This window comes from Macaca fascicularis, chromosome 20, assembly GCF_037993035.2.
Source record: "Macaca fascicularis isolate 582-1 chromosome 20, T2T-MFA8v1.1".
Classification (NCBI taxonomy): Eukaryota; Metazoa; Chordata; class Mammalia; order Primates; family Cercopithecidae; genus Macaca; species Macaca fascicularis.
Genome location: NC_088394.1, coordinates 83,806,395 through 83,823,763, shown reverse-complemented (window position 1 = coordinate 83,823,763; position 17,369 = coordinate 83,806,395). Strand labels below are relative to the sequence as shown.

At 50.7% G+C, this 17,369-nt stretch overlaps 1 protein-coding gene across 6 annotated transcripts in view; it reads left to right on the top strand.

The window, feature by feature from the left end:
• The window catches only part of CA5A (carbonic anhydrase 5A), a 57,102-nt gene that overhangs the window by 22,795 nt on the left and 16,938 nt on the right, over positions 1-17,369 (top strand). For 3 of the 6 annotated variants that reach the window (XM_045382018.3, XM_045382017.3, XM_005592744.5), the window contains exons 3-5: positions 8,880-8,998; positions 12,236-12,331; positions 12,784-12,846. In XM_045382018.3, the coding sequence (XP_045237953.2) occupies positions 8,880-8,998; positions 12,236-12,331; positions 12,784-12,846 (278 nt within the window). Of the gene's footprint in view, positions 1-8,879; positions 8,999-9,449; positions 9,567-12,235; positions 12,332-12,783; positions 12,847-17,369 lie in introns of all 6 variants that reach the window. The other 3 variants (XM_074026666.1, XM_045382016.3, XR_012428681.1) reach the window with 2 other exon arrangements.

Here is a 17,369-nt window from a genome sequence, read left to right as displayed (position 1 = left end):
TCTTCACCTGACAAACAGAAAAGCTCATCTTCAGGGCTGAAATGCCGCTTCCATGGGGTGTCCCCAGCAAGTTTACGGCCCCAAAGCCCGCGCCTTCACCTCCCAGACACACAGCTTTTTATCTCCACCACCGTCTGCCCCTCCTGGATTCCAAGCTCTGCAAGGGCAAGTCTGAGCCCACAGCCTCCTCCCTCTGTCCCCCATACTGAGCGTGGTGCCTGGCACACGGGAGAAACTCAGTGAATGTTGTCGGATGAATGAGGGACTTCTCTTCTTTCGTGCTTGCACGGCTGGCAAAGCCCCTTGTCATGGACATGAGAAGACATGTCTTCTCAAGACATATTTATCTTTTGACGTCTTTACGTGCAGGTCTTACCTTGAGACTCATGGTATCTGTTTCCGGGGACTGCGGATCTCTGCCATGGTGAGATGATGGCAATGGCAATGATGATAGCGATTTTATTTTATTTTACTGTTTATTTATTTATTGAGATGGAGTCTCACTCTGTCGCCCAGGCTGGAGTGCAGTGACGCGATCTCAGCTCACTGCAACCTCCACCTCCCGGGTTCAAGCGATTCTCTCACCTCCACCTTCCAAGTAGCTGGGACTACAGTCGCCCGCCACCATGCCCAGCTAATTTTTGTATTTTTAGTAGAGACGGGGTTTCACCATGTTGCCCAGGCTGGTCTCAAACGTCTGACCTCAAGTGACTGCTCACCTCAGCCTCCCAAAGTGCTGGGATTCCAGGCGTGAGCCACCGCGCCTGGGTGATAATAGTAATTTTAATAATAACAATAACACCAGTCATAATAAAAGTAAGGGGCGATCATTATTTGAGCTCTCATTGCGTGCCAGGGACTATTAGGGAGGTACTTTGTAAGCATCACAGTACTCAGTCCTTGCCATGGGCCCCTGAAGTAGGCATCATTATCCTTTTACAAACGTCTAGTCTGGGCCACAGACCTATAAAACAACTTGCAAAGCCCCACCGTGTGAAGCCAGGATTGGAGCCCGCGTTTGCCTGGCTTTCAAACGAGTGCCAATATGTGATGGTCTCAGAGGCTAACGTCCAGGGAGTGGTCTCGGTTCTGTCGTCACGGAGTTCTGTGGGCAGGGGCTTGCAGTGGCTGTGGCCCCTGCCTGCCTGGGGAGGTGGCACACGGAAGCCCTCAGCCGTCACCCTTTACAGCTTGGGAACCTGCATCACCTCCCGGAATGGCACCGGAAGCAGGCTGGTCCCTTGCAGCATCGTGTTATTTGAAGTTACAAGTAATTAGAATATCTCAAACTTCTCTTGTACTAATTTTAAGCCTTCAAACAACCCATGCCTGCCAAAAGCCTGCTTATCTTGGTAAAAGCCCGGAACTACAAATAGATGGCTATTAACAGCATCTGTTGTAATAGCAGAGACAATATTCTCTGGGGCCAGCACGTCACAGCCTGGAGCCGGCCCCAAACGTCATCTGTTATTATGTTTGCAGGGTCTGGCACGCACTGAGGCAATCATTCAATTATATCTCCATAAGCCGGTTCTGACGCACCTGCTTGCATAGGACGCTGCGGCAACAGTGGCCAGTGCTGCCCGTTGGACCAGCCCTGCTGATAGCAGAGTCTGAGGGATGGAGGCTGGCAGCTTAAAGACCCCTTTTTGTGAATGGGGCTTGCCTTTTTTTTTTTTTTTAAATTAAGGAGAATACCCTGACATTGTATTGTCATTATAAAAAGTCACTGTAGGCTGGGCACAGTGGCTCATGCTTGTAATCCCAGTACTTTGGGAGGCTGAGGCAGCAGATCACTTGAGTTCAACAGTTCAAGACCTCTTGACTCTTGGCCAACATGGTGAAATCCCATCTCTACTAAAAATACAAAAATTAGCTGGGCATGCTGGTAGGTGCCCATAATCCCAGCTACTCGGGAGGCAGAGGTGAGATAATCACTTGAACTCAGGAGGCGGAGGTTGCAGTGAGCCAAGATCTGGCCATTGCACTCCAGCCTAGGTGACGGAGCGAGGCTCATCTCAAAAAAAAAACAAAAACAAAACCAAAAATTAGCCAGGTTTGGTAACATGCGTCTGTAGTCCCAGCAACTCAGGAGGCTGAGGCAGGAGAATCACTGGAACCTGGGAGGCAGAGGTTGCAGTGAGCTGAGAGCACACCACTGCACTCCAGCCTGGGTGACAGAGTGAGACTCCACCTAAAAAATAAAGGTCACTTTGAGATTATTTTATCCAGGTCTGTAGCCTTAAATTGGGTCCCTAAGTTTACTGGCAAGGCAAGTAGCAGAGTTTGGCCTGAGCCCTGCTCCAAAAGCTGAGGGCTTAGACCATCAGACCTGGGTGAAGTTGCCAGCTAAACTGGGGCAGGTGACCGAACCTCTCTTGTGTCTCAATTTCCTCATCTCAAAGTTGGGCTCACAGGACCTGCTCTGTAGGGCCGTTGTGAGGAGTTCATCCTGGTGGGAACACAAAGTTACCTCGCAATGCCAGCAGGAGCAGGTGCCCAGTGAACACCAGCTCCTCCGCCGCACTCCTGGCACGCACCAAGCCTTCCCCATCACCACAACGACATGAGCTCATGGACAGGATGCGTGGTGCCCGGGACACGCCAGAACCTGGCCAGCGAGAGCCTTTGCCCCTTAATCCGCTATTTCACCCCATGAAGGCTTCAGTGGCTTCCAGTTGGTGGTTTTTGTTTGTTTGCTTGTTTGTTTTAGAGTGCTTCCTTTACTTCAAGCGCTGCGCTAAACACTTCGTATTTCCCATGTGACTTAATGGTAATAACAGTCCTATGGTGGGGGTTCAAGGATCATCCTCACTTTACAGATGGGGAAACTGAGGCTAGGAGGGGTGCAAAAGCTGGACCTAGAGCACACAGTTTGGGAGTGATGGCCCCAGCCTCTGAACGTGCATGCGTCCGACTCCAGACCCTACTCCTGACCCCATGCTGTGTTGTCCACAGGAAGAGCAACGAAACACGGCTTTCCAGTTTTTCAAGAAAGACGCTTGGCATTTTGTTAGTGGGCGGCCTTCGCCGGGCAGGTCTAATTTTGGAATTTACAGTGGGATTTAAAATTTGCAGTGAGATTCTCTGTTTTACTTTGAAAGAGGCTCAGGGTGTGTGAATCCCACACTAGACTGACGCTGAAGAGGCTCCTGTGGAATCCATACTCGCTGCATTTTCAATGAAAAGGCCGAGCTTTTCCTTCCGCCTCTGTGTCTTCCTGAAATGCGCGCGCCCCGCGCGGGCCACGTGGCCGGGTGCCGGGTGTCTCTCCACCGACCTGCCACCAGGGGCCGCTCCAGCCCAGCCCGAGTTTTCCATCGGCCCCTGCACCTGCTGCTCCCGAAAACGCAGCGGCCCAGCCTTCCTCTGCAGTTACCCTCTTAGAAGAACCAACGTTTGGCTTCCCTCCTTATTTGTGTATCACAGAGCTAGTGAGACACAGTAGCCTTTCTGGGTTTTCCCCTAAGCTTGCTTGGTCCCCAGCCCAGGGTGGCTGCCGTTTCAAGCAAGTCCCTTGTTCAGGTACAGGCGTGCAGATGCCCCGAGCCAGCCTGAGCCTGAGGAGGGGCCGCGTGTTCCGAGAGCTTCATGGCTCCCCTCAGGGGCAGATTGGAAAGGGCTGACTTCTCTTACTCCAATGGGTAGAGAGGCGGGGAATCCAGCCCCTCAGAGGCTGCTGCAGTAAAGAATTCTGGGACAGGTTGGGCACAGTGGCTCACGCCTGTAGTCCCAGCACTTTGTGAAGCCAAGGTGGGCGGATAATGAGGTCAAGAGATCAAGACCATCCTGGGCAACATGGTGAGACCCTTTCTCTACTAAAAATACAAAAAAAAAAAAAAAAAAAAATCCAAGTGTGGTGGCGTGCGCCTGTAATCCCAGCTACTTGGGAGGCTGAGGCAGGATAATCACTTGAACCCAGGAGGCAGAGGTTGCAGTGAGCCGAGATCATGCCACTGCATTCCAGTCTGGGTGACAGAGTAAGACTCCATCTCAAAAAAAAAAAAAAAGAATTCTGGGACAGCTCGGGGTCAGGAAGGGTGAGGAGATGCCCGTGGGCTCCAGCCCTGCTGGGAGAGTGGCCTTGGGAAAGTCTTCTAGCCCCAGAGTTAGCACCTTACCCTGCAGAGGCTCAGGACTCGCAAGTCCCTTCTGGTCCCAGCAGCTCCCAGCAGCTCTGGTCCCAGTAGCTCCCGTTCCTGGCCCTCGCTGGTTGGCCACAGTCTGGAGGCTGACTTTTCTACTAGGTTTTGTGGGTGGGGGTCCGGCAGGCATCCAGCTGTCAGTGGACTTATGCAGTTGGTGTCGCTCTCTTTGGGACCCTATTTGTGTGCCTATGTAGAACCCTAGGGTGCTTGAGCTGGGACCGAGAGAAATGTGTAGTAACTCACTTTACACAGACGAGGCTGCAGAGCCCCCAAACGGTGTGCGATGCACAATCACCATCACTGCCTTCATCAGACAACATTTTACAAAATGCTTCCTGCCTTGTCTCCATTTATCCTGCCCGCTCTTCTCATTTTACGGGTAGAGAGGCTTAGGCTCAGAGAGGCTAAGCTACTTGCCCAGGGTCACACAGCAAGTTAGAAGCAGAGCTAAGTTGCCAATCCAGGTCTTTAACTATTTCTGTGTTCCGTGGACTTTCCTAGAAATCCCCAGCGGTTCCCAAGCTGCCGTGGGAAAGGCTCGATTCCACTGCAACACACAGAGCTGCTTACCATCCGAGTGATTCAATGAATAAATCAATGAACTGACTAATCCCATTCGTTCCTGTATTCATTCATCCCATGAGGGTTCATTGTGTGCCTTCAATGACCCTTTCCTGCACTAAGTCCTGTTGATACAGTGATGGTCCAGAGGGAAACAGCCTCTTTTTTTGTTTGTTTTTGTTTTGAGACAGAGTTTCACTCTTGTTGCCCAGGCTGGAGTGCAGTGGCACAATCTTGGCTCACTGCAACCTCTGCCTCCCAGGTTCAAGCAATTCTCCTGCCTCAACCTCCCAAGTAGCTGGGATTACCGGCACCTGCCACCACGCCTGGCTAATTTTTTGTATTTTTAGTAGAGATGGGGTTTCACCATGTTGGTCAGGCTGGTCTTGAACTCCTGACCTTGGGTGATCTGCCCACCTTGGCCTCCCAAAGTGCTGGGATTTACCGGCATGAGCCACCATGCCCAGCCTAGAAACAGCATCTGTCCTAAGAGTGCAACTGGGTGGGACTTAACTCAGAGTCTTACAAATGGCATCTACCGGGTTGGGTACAGTCTAATTTGTCCATGAAGCATCCATCATCCCTGCCTTCTAGGCATTTCTATTCTAGAAGAGATGATACAGACATGCATGAATTTCCACACAGTAAACTCGTCATGAGTGAACCCATCCCAAGAGCGAGGCAGAGCCCCTGGCAGGCTCCACCCTCAGCCACCAATCAATGCACTTTGGTGCCCCTGGGGCTGGTTGGCTACAAACCCCCTTTCCACCTCAGACACAGTCTGAGGCAGAAGCAAGCACAGAGCTCACCGTACTTGCATTTTGTGGTTCTGTAAGTTCCTTAGACTGTGTTTTGGAGGCCAGGCACAGTGGCTCACACCTGTAATCCCAGCACCTTGGGAGGCCAAGACAGGCGGATCACCTGAGATCAGGAGTTTAAGATGAGCCTGGCCAACAGGGGGAAACCCTGTCTCTACTAAAAATACAAAAAAAAAAAAAAAAAAAAAAAAGCCGGGCTTGGTGGCAGGCACCTTAATCCCAGTTACTCTGGAGGCTGAGGCAGGAGAATCTCTTGAACCCAGGAGGCAGAGGTTGTAGGGAGCCGAGATCGGACTCCTGCACTCCAGCCTGGGCAACAGAGCAAGACTCGGTCTCAAAAAAAAAAAAAGGATTGTGTTTTGTGCTTTGAAGGACAAAGTGGAAAAGGCATGGGTTTTGGTTTTGGTGTCAAACCTGGATTTGAATCCTGGTTCCCACTGGCATACCTCAGAGACTGCTGGCAATCTGCTTAACCTCTCCCTAGAAATCAAAATACAACAGAAAACCACAAAGGCCGATTGACTCTTATACTCTTCCCTCTCAAAGGAAAAAAAAAAACTCATCTCTCTTGTAATTTCAAGGCTAGAAAATCACCATGAAACTCTTGCAATGTGACCCAGTGGGAAGGTTTTCCTCGTGCCTCGGCTTCCCCACCTCTCCCTCTCATTCACAGCACTGTGGGCCACCATAGAATAAGACCTGATTGTTAGCAACAAAGTGTTTTTTTGTTTTGTTTTTGAGATAGAGTCTCACTCTATCGCCCAGGCTGGAGTGCATTGGTGCGATCTCGGCTCACTGCAACCTCCACCTCCCGGGTTCAAGCGATTCTCCTGCCTCAGCCTCCCAAGTAGCTTGGATTACAGGCAACCACCACCACACCCGGCTAATTTTTTGTATTTTTAGTAGAGATGAGGTTTTACCATGTTGGCCAGGCTGGTTTCGAACACCTGACCTCAAGTGATATGCCTGCCTTGGCCTCCCAAAGTGCTAGAATTACAGGTGTGAACCACTTTGCCTGGCCTAACAAAGTGATTTTGTGTGCTTATTGTGGGAAGGACTCTTTCTGTGTCATTAAAAAAATTGAGATGTCGGGAGATCGAGACCATCCTGGCTAACACGGTGAAACCCCGTCTCTACTAAAAAATACAAAAAACTAGCCGGGCGAGGTGGCGGGCGCCTGTAGTCCCGGCTACTCGGGAGGCTGAGGCAGGAGAATGGCGTAAAAACCCGGGAGGCGGAGCTTGCAGTGAGCCGAGATCCGGCCACTGCACTCCAGCCTGGGCGACATAGCGAGACTCCGTCTCAAAAAAAAAAAAAAAAAAAACAAAAAAATTGAGATGTAATTCATCTGTGCATATTTAAGCAGACTAGAAGACTCGCTCATAATGGTAGAATTCTAAAACTAGGTGTGACTCCGAGGTTGCTCCAGACCAACACTGAGATTTTGAGTGAAGAGGGGCAGTGAGCAACTCTGTGGCTTGGTCCACCACTTGCCTAGCCCCTGACGGGACCAGAGCCGAATCCATTTTCCATTTTCCAGTTTACACCTTGGTGCCTCCAACTATGAGTACTTTTTTTTTTTTTTTTTTTTTGAGACTGAGTCTCACTCTGTTGTCCAGGCTGGAGTGCAGTGGCGCAATCTCAACTCACTGCAACCTCCACCTCCCAGGTTCAAGCGATTCTCCTGCCTCAGCCTCCTGAGTAGCTAGGATTGCAGGCACCCACCACCACGCCCAGCTAATTTTTGTATTTTTAGTAGAGACGGGGGTTCACCATGTTGGCCAGGCTGGTCTCAAACTCCTGACCTCAAGTGATCCGCCCGCCTCGACTTCCCAAAATGCTGGGATTACAGGTGTGAGCCACCACGTCCAGCCCAACTATACATACTTTTGGTGTCGGGAAACCACCAGGAGTCAGCAGTGTCAAGTTCCCCAAGGCATTCATCACACGCTCAGTGCTTTCCTGGCTTTTGCCGCAGTGGGAGGTGACATGAGCAAGGTGGGTGACACGAAGCTCCTCCACAGCTATGGGAGGCACTCGGACCACCCCGAATTCGTGACCAGCGCTCTAGCTCTGCCAGTGCCTTCCAGCCTTGCCCAGCCATCCCGGGAGCATACTGTGCTCCTTTCAATGAAGACAACGTGTGGAACAGGTACCACATTTGTAGCAGTTGTTGATGGAAATCTGTTAGTGACAAAGGGCTTAGACACAGGAGAAGCCACCCACATCAGAACCCCCCGGGGAGCTCATTAAAAGGCAGACTCCCAGCACTACCCGGACCTGAGGACAGCAGCCATGACTCTGCAGGGCAGAGCCTGAGGCCTCGGTGAGTGATGCTCATGGCTGAGTCCCTCATGTCAGGCAAACCAAGCTCCTGGGAAGCCACACCTGGCACTGTGCCATGGAGAAGGGCACCCCGAGGCCTGCAGGTGGAGAGCGCTGACTCCAAGGTCAGTGTTTAGGGTGACTTAGGAAGGAAGGAGTGTTTCAATAAAAGCTGGCCCTGTGGTGGGCCTAGATTAAGCAGGGACTGCGAGAGATCAGGACTGATGCTATAGCTCAGGGTCTGCTTATTTAAAAACCTTCTCACGCAGGTGCAGTGGTCACACCTGTAATCCCGGTACTTTGGGAGGCAGAGGCAGGTGGATCACCTGAGGTCAGGAGTTCGAGACCAGCCTGGCTAACATGGTGAAACCCCATCTCTACTTAAAATGCAAAAATTAGCTGGGCATGGTGCCACATGCCTATAATCCCAGCTACTTGGGAGGCTGGGGCAGGAGAATCGCTGGAACCTGGAGGTAGAGGTTGCAGTGAGCCGAGATTGTGCCATTGTACTCCAACCTGGGCAATAGAGTGAGATTCTGTCTCAAAATAAAATAAAATAAAACAAAACAAAAACCTTGCTCACTGTGTGTTATTTTACAACATTATTTGGTGATAGGATTTAAGCTGCTTTTAAAAAATATTTGGAAGACATCTTTTTTTTTTTTTTTTTTTAATTGAAGTCTGGAAATCTTATAGGACAGGCAGGCATCTCAGAAACATTCTTTACCGATTTCTGTCTGCAACGAGTTGAGGCCCCCACCACCACCCAGTGGCAGCACTGGGACCCTGCCCTCATTCGGCATTTACTGTGAACCTCTGGGGCAGGCGCTGGGCTGGTGGTGGGGCAGAGTGAATGGGACAGACACAGCCCACCCTTCACAGAGCCCACCTTGGCTTGTCACGTCAACCATATAGCAACCCCTTGTGAGTGAGCTTATACAACCCTAACATAGACAATGCCTCAGGTAACACCACAGCTCAACAAACAGACAAAATGACACACACGTCTTGCTGCCTTTATTTCCAGGAATTAGTGGTGGGCCCTTGGAAAACCACTACAGACTGAAGCAATTTCACTTCCACTGGGGAGCAGTGAACGAGGCGGGCTCGGAGCACACAGTGGACGGCCATGCGTACCCCGCCGAGGTTTGTAGATGTGGCCTAACGGCACGTATCTATACACTTTCTATGTCTCTGGCTGTATGGTGGGGGGTGAACAAGCCATGCCCGCTGCTCAGATGTAAAGGATCTCCTGGGACCTGGGACTGTCAATGCTCAAACCAGAACAGTCGGCCACCCCACCCATTTACTCACACCGTGCTCTTATGAAGAAGGCACTGTACGCACTCTGATTCAACGCAAGAAGAGACTGAGGTTCTGAATGGTTATGGAACTTGCCAAAGTCAGACAGCTGGGATTCAAGGTCAGAGCCTGAGCTCTTTGCCGTGCTTCACTCAGCTGTGTGCTTGCAGCTATAGGGACTAGCAGATCCACAAGGCCCTCTGCTGAGAAGCTGAGCATCTTTGCATATCTTTGCAGTAGAGATCATCTTCTTTTGTTTGTTTGTTTTTTGTTTTTTGTGTTTTTTTTGAAACAGGATTCACTCTGTCACCCAGGCTGGAGTGCATTGGTGCCATCTTGGCTCACCACAACTTCCGTCTCCCAGGCTCAAGCCATTCTCCTGCCTCAGCCTCCCGAGTAGCTGGGATTACAGGTGCGTGCCACCAGGCCCTGCTAGTTTTTGTATTTTTAGCAGAGATGGGGTTTCGCCATGTTGGCCAGGCTGGTCTCAAACTCCTGACCTCAAGTGATCCACCTGCCTCAGCCTCCCAAGGTGCTGGGATAACAGGCGTGAGCCACTGCACTGGCCGAGATCATCTTCTTAAAGCAGTCTTATTTTCAGCATTCCAAAGTGGGAATCAGTAGAGAAAATGAGTGTGGGTCAATATTGGGAATTGGTTTTTGTAATTTTTCTGGGTGATAAAAACCACCATTTTGGTGATGCCTTATAGATTTCCCCAAATATTTTATTATGAAATTTTTGCAACATACAAAAAAATGAAAAGAAATGAACGAGAAGAATCCACGCGTTTGACGTCTCAGTCCTGTGATGATCATTTTTGCCATATTCACTTTATCACACCTCTGCTCACCCACCCACCTGACTTTTTGATGCTTTTTCAAGTTGAGGACTCTTTCTGTTTTTTGAACTTGTTGTTATGAAAGTAACACTGCAATTAATATGAAACTAGAGTCCACCCAAACCAGAAAATGAAAATTGCTTTTAACTGCACACCCAGAGGTGACCTTGGGACGTTTTTTAAATAGGGAGTGATATCTATTGTCATAATTATACACATATTTATATATAGTTCCAAGAACGAGTGCAACAATGGCTTCTGTGTGTTTCTCTTCGTTTAACAACATGCCTTTTATTTTAGTATGTCTATCTGCAACTTTGTTTTTGATGAACAGATTATTTATTTATTTATTTATTTATTTTTGAAACTGAGTCTCACTCTGTCGCCCAGGCTGGAGTACGGTGGTGCGATCTCGGCTCACTACAACCTGTGCCACCCAGGTTCAAGTGATTTTCCTCCCTCAGCTTCCCGAGTAGCTGGGATCACAGGCGCCTGCCACCGTGCCTGGCTAATTTTTGTAGTTTTAGTAGAGATGGGGTTTCACCATCTTGGCCAGGCTGGCCTTGAACTCCTGACCTCATGATCCACCTGCCTCGGCCTCCCAAAGTGCTGGAATTACAGGTGTGAACCACCACACCTGGCCGATGAACAGATATTTTAAAGGAGAAAGGTTGTTGCAATGTATTCCTAGAGAAAGGAGACCAGTGAGCTTGGGACCCCAGGGACCTCCCTGACTCGGGCTGAGCAAGGGCTGGGGGCCCCCATCCTGGCTGAGTGTCTGGCCCATGCTGCAGTGTGTGGTTTCCTGGGGGTGGAAGGGGGAGGGGGGAAGTGGGGGTCTACGGTGGGGCCTCAGGTGTGGCATTCCAGGTGAGCCACAGGTGGCAGGAAGAGCCCACACCCACCTTCACTGGCCCAGATGCATCTGGAAGCACGTGAACCTGCTGGCATCGAGGTGCTGTGTGGTTCTCACTGGCCCCAATGCCCTCCACGGGGCCCCTGGTCCCAGAGTCCCAGCAGTGTGGGGAATGGTGGACAAGAAGCCCAACGGCTTGCTGTGCCCCATCCTGGTGGACTTGGGGCTTGGAGCACCCATTATAAAAGGCTGCCCCACATCCCCTGTGCTTATAAGGAAACATGGACAGGTGCCCAGGCCCCTTCTAGGCAAGACCACGGTCTCACCACAGGAACGCCCAGCTGGGGAACCGGACCCAGATCACAGTTCTGCCTCTTGCTTGCCAGCAATTCAGAAAGCCCCTTCCACAGCCTGTGCTGACCCCGATTTAAATCCCTGTCACCTGGCCAATTTGGACACAGAGACTGGAACACGATTCCAGATCCATGTTTCCACCACAGGAAAACCAAAGGCGGAGTGTCAAATGCAGACATGGATGAGGGTCAAGGTCAAGTGCCTTGACATCAGGAAGATGCAATATTTGGGACATATTTACACTACAAAGTTATTCACTGCTTATCTGAAATTCAAACTTAACTGGAGGCCTCTGGTTTTGTTTTTTTGTTTTCCAAGATGGAGTCTCACTCTGTTGCCCAGGCTGGAGTGCAGTGGCGTCATCTCGGCTCACTGCAACCTCCGCCCCTCAGGTTCAAGTGATTCTCCTACCTCAGCACCCTGAGTAGCTGGTATTACAGGCACCTACCACCATGCCCAGCTAATCTTTGTTTTTGTTTTGTTTTGTTTTGTTTTGAGATGGAGTCTCGCTCTGTCGCCCAGGCTGGAGTGCAGTGGCGTGATCTCGGCTCACTGCAAGCTCCGCCTCCCAGGTTCATGCCATTCTCCTGCCTCAGCCTCCCAAGTAACTGGGACTACAGGCATCTGCCACCGTGCCTAGCTCTCTACATATATTATTTTAGTATATGTATTGTATTTTTAGTAGAAACGGGGTTTCACCGTGTTAGCCAGGATGGTCTCAATCTCCTGACCTTGTGATCTGCCCACCTTGGCCTCCCAAAGTGCTGGGATTACAGGTGTGAGCCACCGTGCCTGGCCTAATCTTTATATTTTTAGTGGAGACGGGGTTTCACCATGTTGGCCAGGCTGGTCTCGAACTCCTGACCTCGTAATCCTCCCACCTCGGCCTCCCAAAGTGCTGGGATTACAGGCGTGAGCCACCGCGCCTGGCCCTTTCATTATGATTAAGTGGACACATAGGGCAGCCATTTAGAAAGGGAAGTGACTATCTTCTTGCTGATCGATTTAAGTTCTCTTTCCACTGTGTTTCAGCTGCATTTAGTTCACTGGAATTCTGTGAAATACCAAAATTACCAGGAAGCTGTCGTGGGAGAGAATGGGTTGGCCGTGATAGGTGTGTTTTTAAAGGTAATCGCTTGCTATGGTGTAGTTCTCCTAATGAAAAAAGTGGTGATCCATCATTAGGATTGCTTTTTTTTTTTGAGACAGAATCTCGCTGTGTCACACAGGCTGGAGTGTAGTGGCACAGTCTCGGCTCATTACAACCTCCACCTCCTGGATTCAAGTGATTCTCCTGCCTCAGCCTCCCCAGTAGCTGGGACTATAGGAGTGTGCCACCACACCCAGCTAATTTTTGTATTTTCAATAGAGACAGGGTTTCACCATATTGGGCAGGCTGGTCTCGAACTCCTGACCTTAGATGATCTGCCTACCTCGACCTCCCAAAGTGCTAGGATCACAGGCGTGAGCCACCATGCCTGGCCAAGGATTGCTTTTAAATTGTGGTGTATTTACAGTGGATTGAGCTTCCCTCCCATCCACTGCCTTTTCAGCTAACACCTCTTGTGTCTGCCATGCAGCTCGGGGCCCATCATCAGACGCTGCAGAGGCTGGTGGACATCTTGCCGGAAATAAAACATAAGGTAAGCTGCATATTTGAAATCAGCAGGCCAGGCGCCGTGGCTCACGCCTGTAATCCCAACACTTTGGGAGGCTGAGGCCGGTGGATCACCTGAGGTCGGGAGTTTGAAACCAACCTGACCAACATGGAGAAACCCCGTCTCCACTAAAAATACAAAATTAGCCGGGCATGGTGGCGCATGCCTGCAATCCCAGCTACTCAGGAGGCTGAGGTAGCAGAATCGTTTGAACCTGGAGGTGGAGGTTGCAGTGAGCTGAGATCGTGCCATTGCACTCCAGCCTGGGTAACAAGAGTGAAACCCTGTCTCAAAAAAAAAAAAGAAAAAGAAAAAGAAAGAAAGAAATCAGCATCATGTGACAAGCAACATTGTTTAGTGCAGCGATTCATTTACAAGGAAAAAGAAACAACGCAATGGAAAGAGCCGCGCCAAGGGGCCGTGGTTCCAGTTCTGGAAACGTGATTCCACAGGGCTGACGCTCGTGTGTCCACAGCTGGCTCTCTCTGACTTCAAATGCATCATCACTGCTCTGGGACCCTGTTTCCTTCTTCGTAAAATAAGGGTGTTGGGCTCGATAGAAGTTCCCAAAATTCAGCCATGCAGGCAGGATCCTGAAAATGTTTGACATATCTGCCTGCCAATGGGACTACTCTCTACTGAATATTTTTCTTTCTTGCTTTCTTTCTTTCTTTTTTTGAGGAGTCTCCCTCTGTCACCCAGGCTGGAGTGCAGTGGTGCGAGCTCGGCTGACTGCAACCTCTGCCTCCCGGTTTCAAGCAATTCTCCTGTCTCAGCCTCGCACGTAGCTGGGACTACAGATGCGTGCCACCACACCCGACTAATTTTTGTATTTTTTAGTAGAGATGGGGTTTCACCATGTTGGCCAGGCTGATCTCAAACTGCTGACCTCAGGTAATCCACCTGCCTCGGCCTCCCAAAGTGCTGGGATTACAGGCATGAACCACTGTGCCCAGCCTATCTATTTAATATTTTTCTTTCTTTCTTTCTTCCTTTCTTTTTTTTTCTTTTTTCTTTTGAGATGGAATCTTACTCTGTCACCCAGGCTGGAGTGCAGTGGCATGATCTCGGCTCACTGCAACCTCCACCTCCTGGGTTCAAGCAGTTCTCTGCCTCAGCCTCCCGAGTAGCTGGGATTACAGGTGCCCACCATCACATCCAGCTAATTTTTGTATTTTGAGTAGAGACGGGGTTTCACCATTTTGGCCAGGCTGGTCTTGAACTCCTGACCTCATGATCCACCCACCTCGGCCTCCCAAAGTGCTGGGATTACAGGTATGAGCCACCGCGTCCAATCTAATATTTTTCTTTAAATTGATTAGCTCGAAAAATTTTTAGCCTCGTTCTGGGTGATGATATTCACTAATGATAAAATTTGTTTTAAAACATATTGAAACAAATCCCTAAGTAATAACATACGAATGTTGACCCGTGTACCACCCAGCACTCTCCTTGGGAAGGAACTTAAAACAGTCCCTATCCGACCCCAAGCCCAAGGGCAGAGAGAAACCTGCCCAAACCACAGCTCTCCGTCCATCTCTCCATACGCTTCCCTGCATCCAGCATAGCTCGAAAAGATGGCTGGGACAAGAGTGTTGCCTTTCTCCAAGATCAGCTGAGAAAAGGCTTTGAGGGAGAAGGGGAAATTCCAAAGAAATGTAGTTTATTTATTCAGCAGCAAACAAAAGAATTCCAGGGCGGAAGGAGTCAACGCAAGCCTCAGATGTGCGGACGGATGAGGCTTCAACCTGTGTTAACAATGGTGCGGGCTGGTCCAATTGGAGCTGGGGCCAGCCCTTCCTCGCGGTTCAAGGAGCCTTTTGATCTGTGCGTGGCCTTCGCCTTGATGCTGGCTTTGGGGCGGCCTCCTGGGACTGGGACAAGATCACCCCCTGCCGCCCCATCTGCCTGCTCAGGAACTCCACAAGGCCACAGCTCTGAGAGCTCTGACGCCCCATCCTCTTCCTCTGCGCGGCTCCACAGCCAGAGGAAACCTGGGGAGGGGATGTTTTCCCCGCCAGCAGCCACCTCCCACTCCAGGTGGTCCCACCTCTTGATGGGAAAGAAAAGAGTTGGCTGTGAAGGACCCTTTACCCAAGGGCTGTGTTCCTCCCGGGGAAGGTTCTGGAGCATTTCTTCCCCATGGGGTAAGTCAGAATTTTTTAGGCAAACCGCAGGGGAGGAATGATGCCAGGGACAGGGGAGGAAGTGCCATTGGGGACTCAGCTCTGGTCCTGATGCTGATCTCTGGGCTCATCTCCTCAGCTGAAAATAAAGAGTTAGACTGTTTATTTTATTTTATTTTTTTAGACTGAGTCTCTCTCTGTCGCCTAGGCTAGAGTGCAATGGCGCAATCTCGGCTCACTGAAACCTGCGCCTTCCAGGTTCAAGCGATTCTCCTGCCTCAATCTCCTGAGTAGCTGGAAGTACCAGTGCCCACCACTATGCCTGCCTAATTTTTGTATTTTTAGTAGAGACGGGGTTTCACCATGTTGGACAGGCTGGTCTTGAACTCCTGACCTCAAGTGAGTCGCCTGCCTTGGCCTCCCGAATTGCTGGGATTACCGGCGTGAACCACCGCACCTGGCCGAGTTAGACCCTTGATAAATTAAAAGACCTTAAGAGGCTGGGTGCCCTGGCTCACGCCTGTAATCCCAACGCTTTGGGAGGCCAAGGCAGGCAAACCACCTTAGGTCAGGAGTTCCAGAGCAGCCTGGCCAACTTGGTGAAAGCCCATCTCTACTAAAAATACAAAAATTAGCCAGACATGGTGGCGGGTGCCTGTAATCTCAGCTACTTGGGAGGCGGAGGCAGGAGAATTGCTTGAATCTGGGAGGTGGAGGTTGCAGTGAGCCGAGATTGTGCCACTACACTCCAGGCTGAGTGACACAGCGAGACTCGTCTCAAAAAAAAAAGACCTTAGGAGGTAAAAGGACCAGCCTTGGGGGAAAGAGTCTGTGCTTCATGGGCCAGGGAGTGGGAAGAGACTTGAACAACCCTCTAGTCTAGAGGCTCCTAGCCTAGGACTTCTGGGGGCCTCTCCCATAGCACAGTGTACCAGAGAGCCCTACAGTTGGACTCCCGGGTCCAGAGCCCTGATCCACCACTGCTGAGCTGTGCACCTCTGAGCCTCAGCTTCCTACCTGTGAAATGGAGATATTAAACATCCACAGTAGCCCGGGCGTGGTGGCTCACAGCTGTAATACCAGCACTTAGGGAGGCCGAGGTGGGCAGATCACCTGAGGTCAGGAGTTCAAGACCAGCCTGGCCAACATGGCAAAACCCCATCTCTGCTAAAAATACAAAAATTAGCTGGGCATGGTGGCACATGCCTGTAATCTCAGCTACTCAGGAGGCTGAGGCAGGATAATTGCTTGAACCCGGGAGACGGAGGTTGCAGTGAGCCGAGATGGCACCACTACACTCCAGCCTGGGCGACAGCTCGAGAATCCGTCTCAAAAAAAAAAAATCCACACTAGAGACGCATTCTTACAATGTAATAGAATAAGGATCATGTCTGGTTCTTGGTTAAACGTGCAGTTGAGTTCAAGGCCCAGCTGTGGCCAGCCCTCACACACATACATCTGCTGTGGAATACACAGGCTGCTGCTGCCCGTCACAAAACGAAAATCCACCAGCCCAATCACTGAGGTTAAAATCGCTTTTTGTTGCTACGGGTGCTTTCAGTCAGCTGATTCCCAGAGAGAGCTATCACCTTTTGGGAGTCCATGAAACTTTAGAATGATGGCCTTGTGATGGAAAATGCTAGAAGTGTGGTTGAATCTAACTCCTTATTGGAGGGCAGTGCAGGGCAGGACAGGGCTGTGGTGGCCTCAGGCTCAAGGGCAGATGGCCTTGGCTTCAAATCCCAGCTCTGCCACTCACCCACAAGAACTCAGCAGTCCTCACCCAGGGACGGGCTCACTGCAGCTTCTGGGCTGCTTTCCTGGTTTCCTACAGTTAAGGAACAAACTGTCCTGAACTAGGGCAGGAAAGACCAGAGTCACGTAGTCCCCATCATCTCTTCTGGTTCCAGGCTGGTCTGGGCCCTGCTGTGGGACTGACTCAGCAGGGACCCTCCAGGAATCCCTGCCACGGTCGCTCCTGGGGACCCAGCTGGCTTCTACGCAGTGCTCAGGGCTCCAAGGGTGCATTTCCAGAGAGAGTCAGATGGACACGATGTCCTTTTCTGCCCCGGCTTCCAGAGTCACAAAGCACTGCTCCTGCGGCGTCCTGTTCGCCACTCCTGCCAGAGGCACCTGCCCAGGCTCAGGGCAAGCGGATATCACCCCACACCTTGGTGGGAGGGGTTCAAAGAAACGACAGCCCTCCACACAAATTATCACACTGAATCTTCCAATCACTCCGTGGGGCAGGGCCTGTGATTCATCTCTGTTCCGCACACAGGGAAACCAAAGCTCAGAGAGGAAAAGAAGGCCTTGCCCCGGGCACACAGCTGGCAGGTGAAGAGCCCGTTTTTAAACCCAGGAAGTGGGTTCATGCAGCCT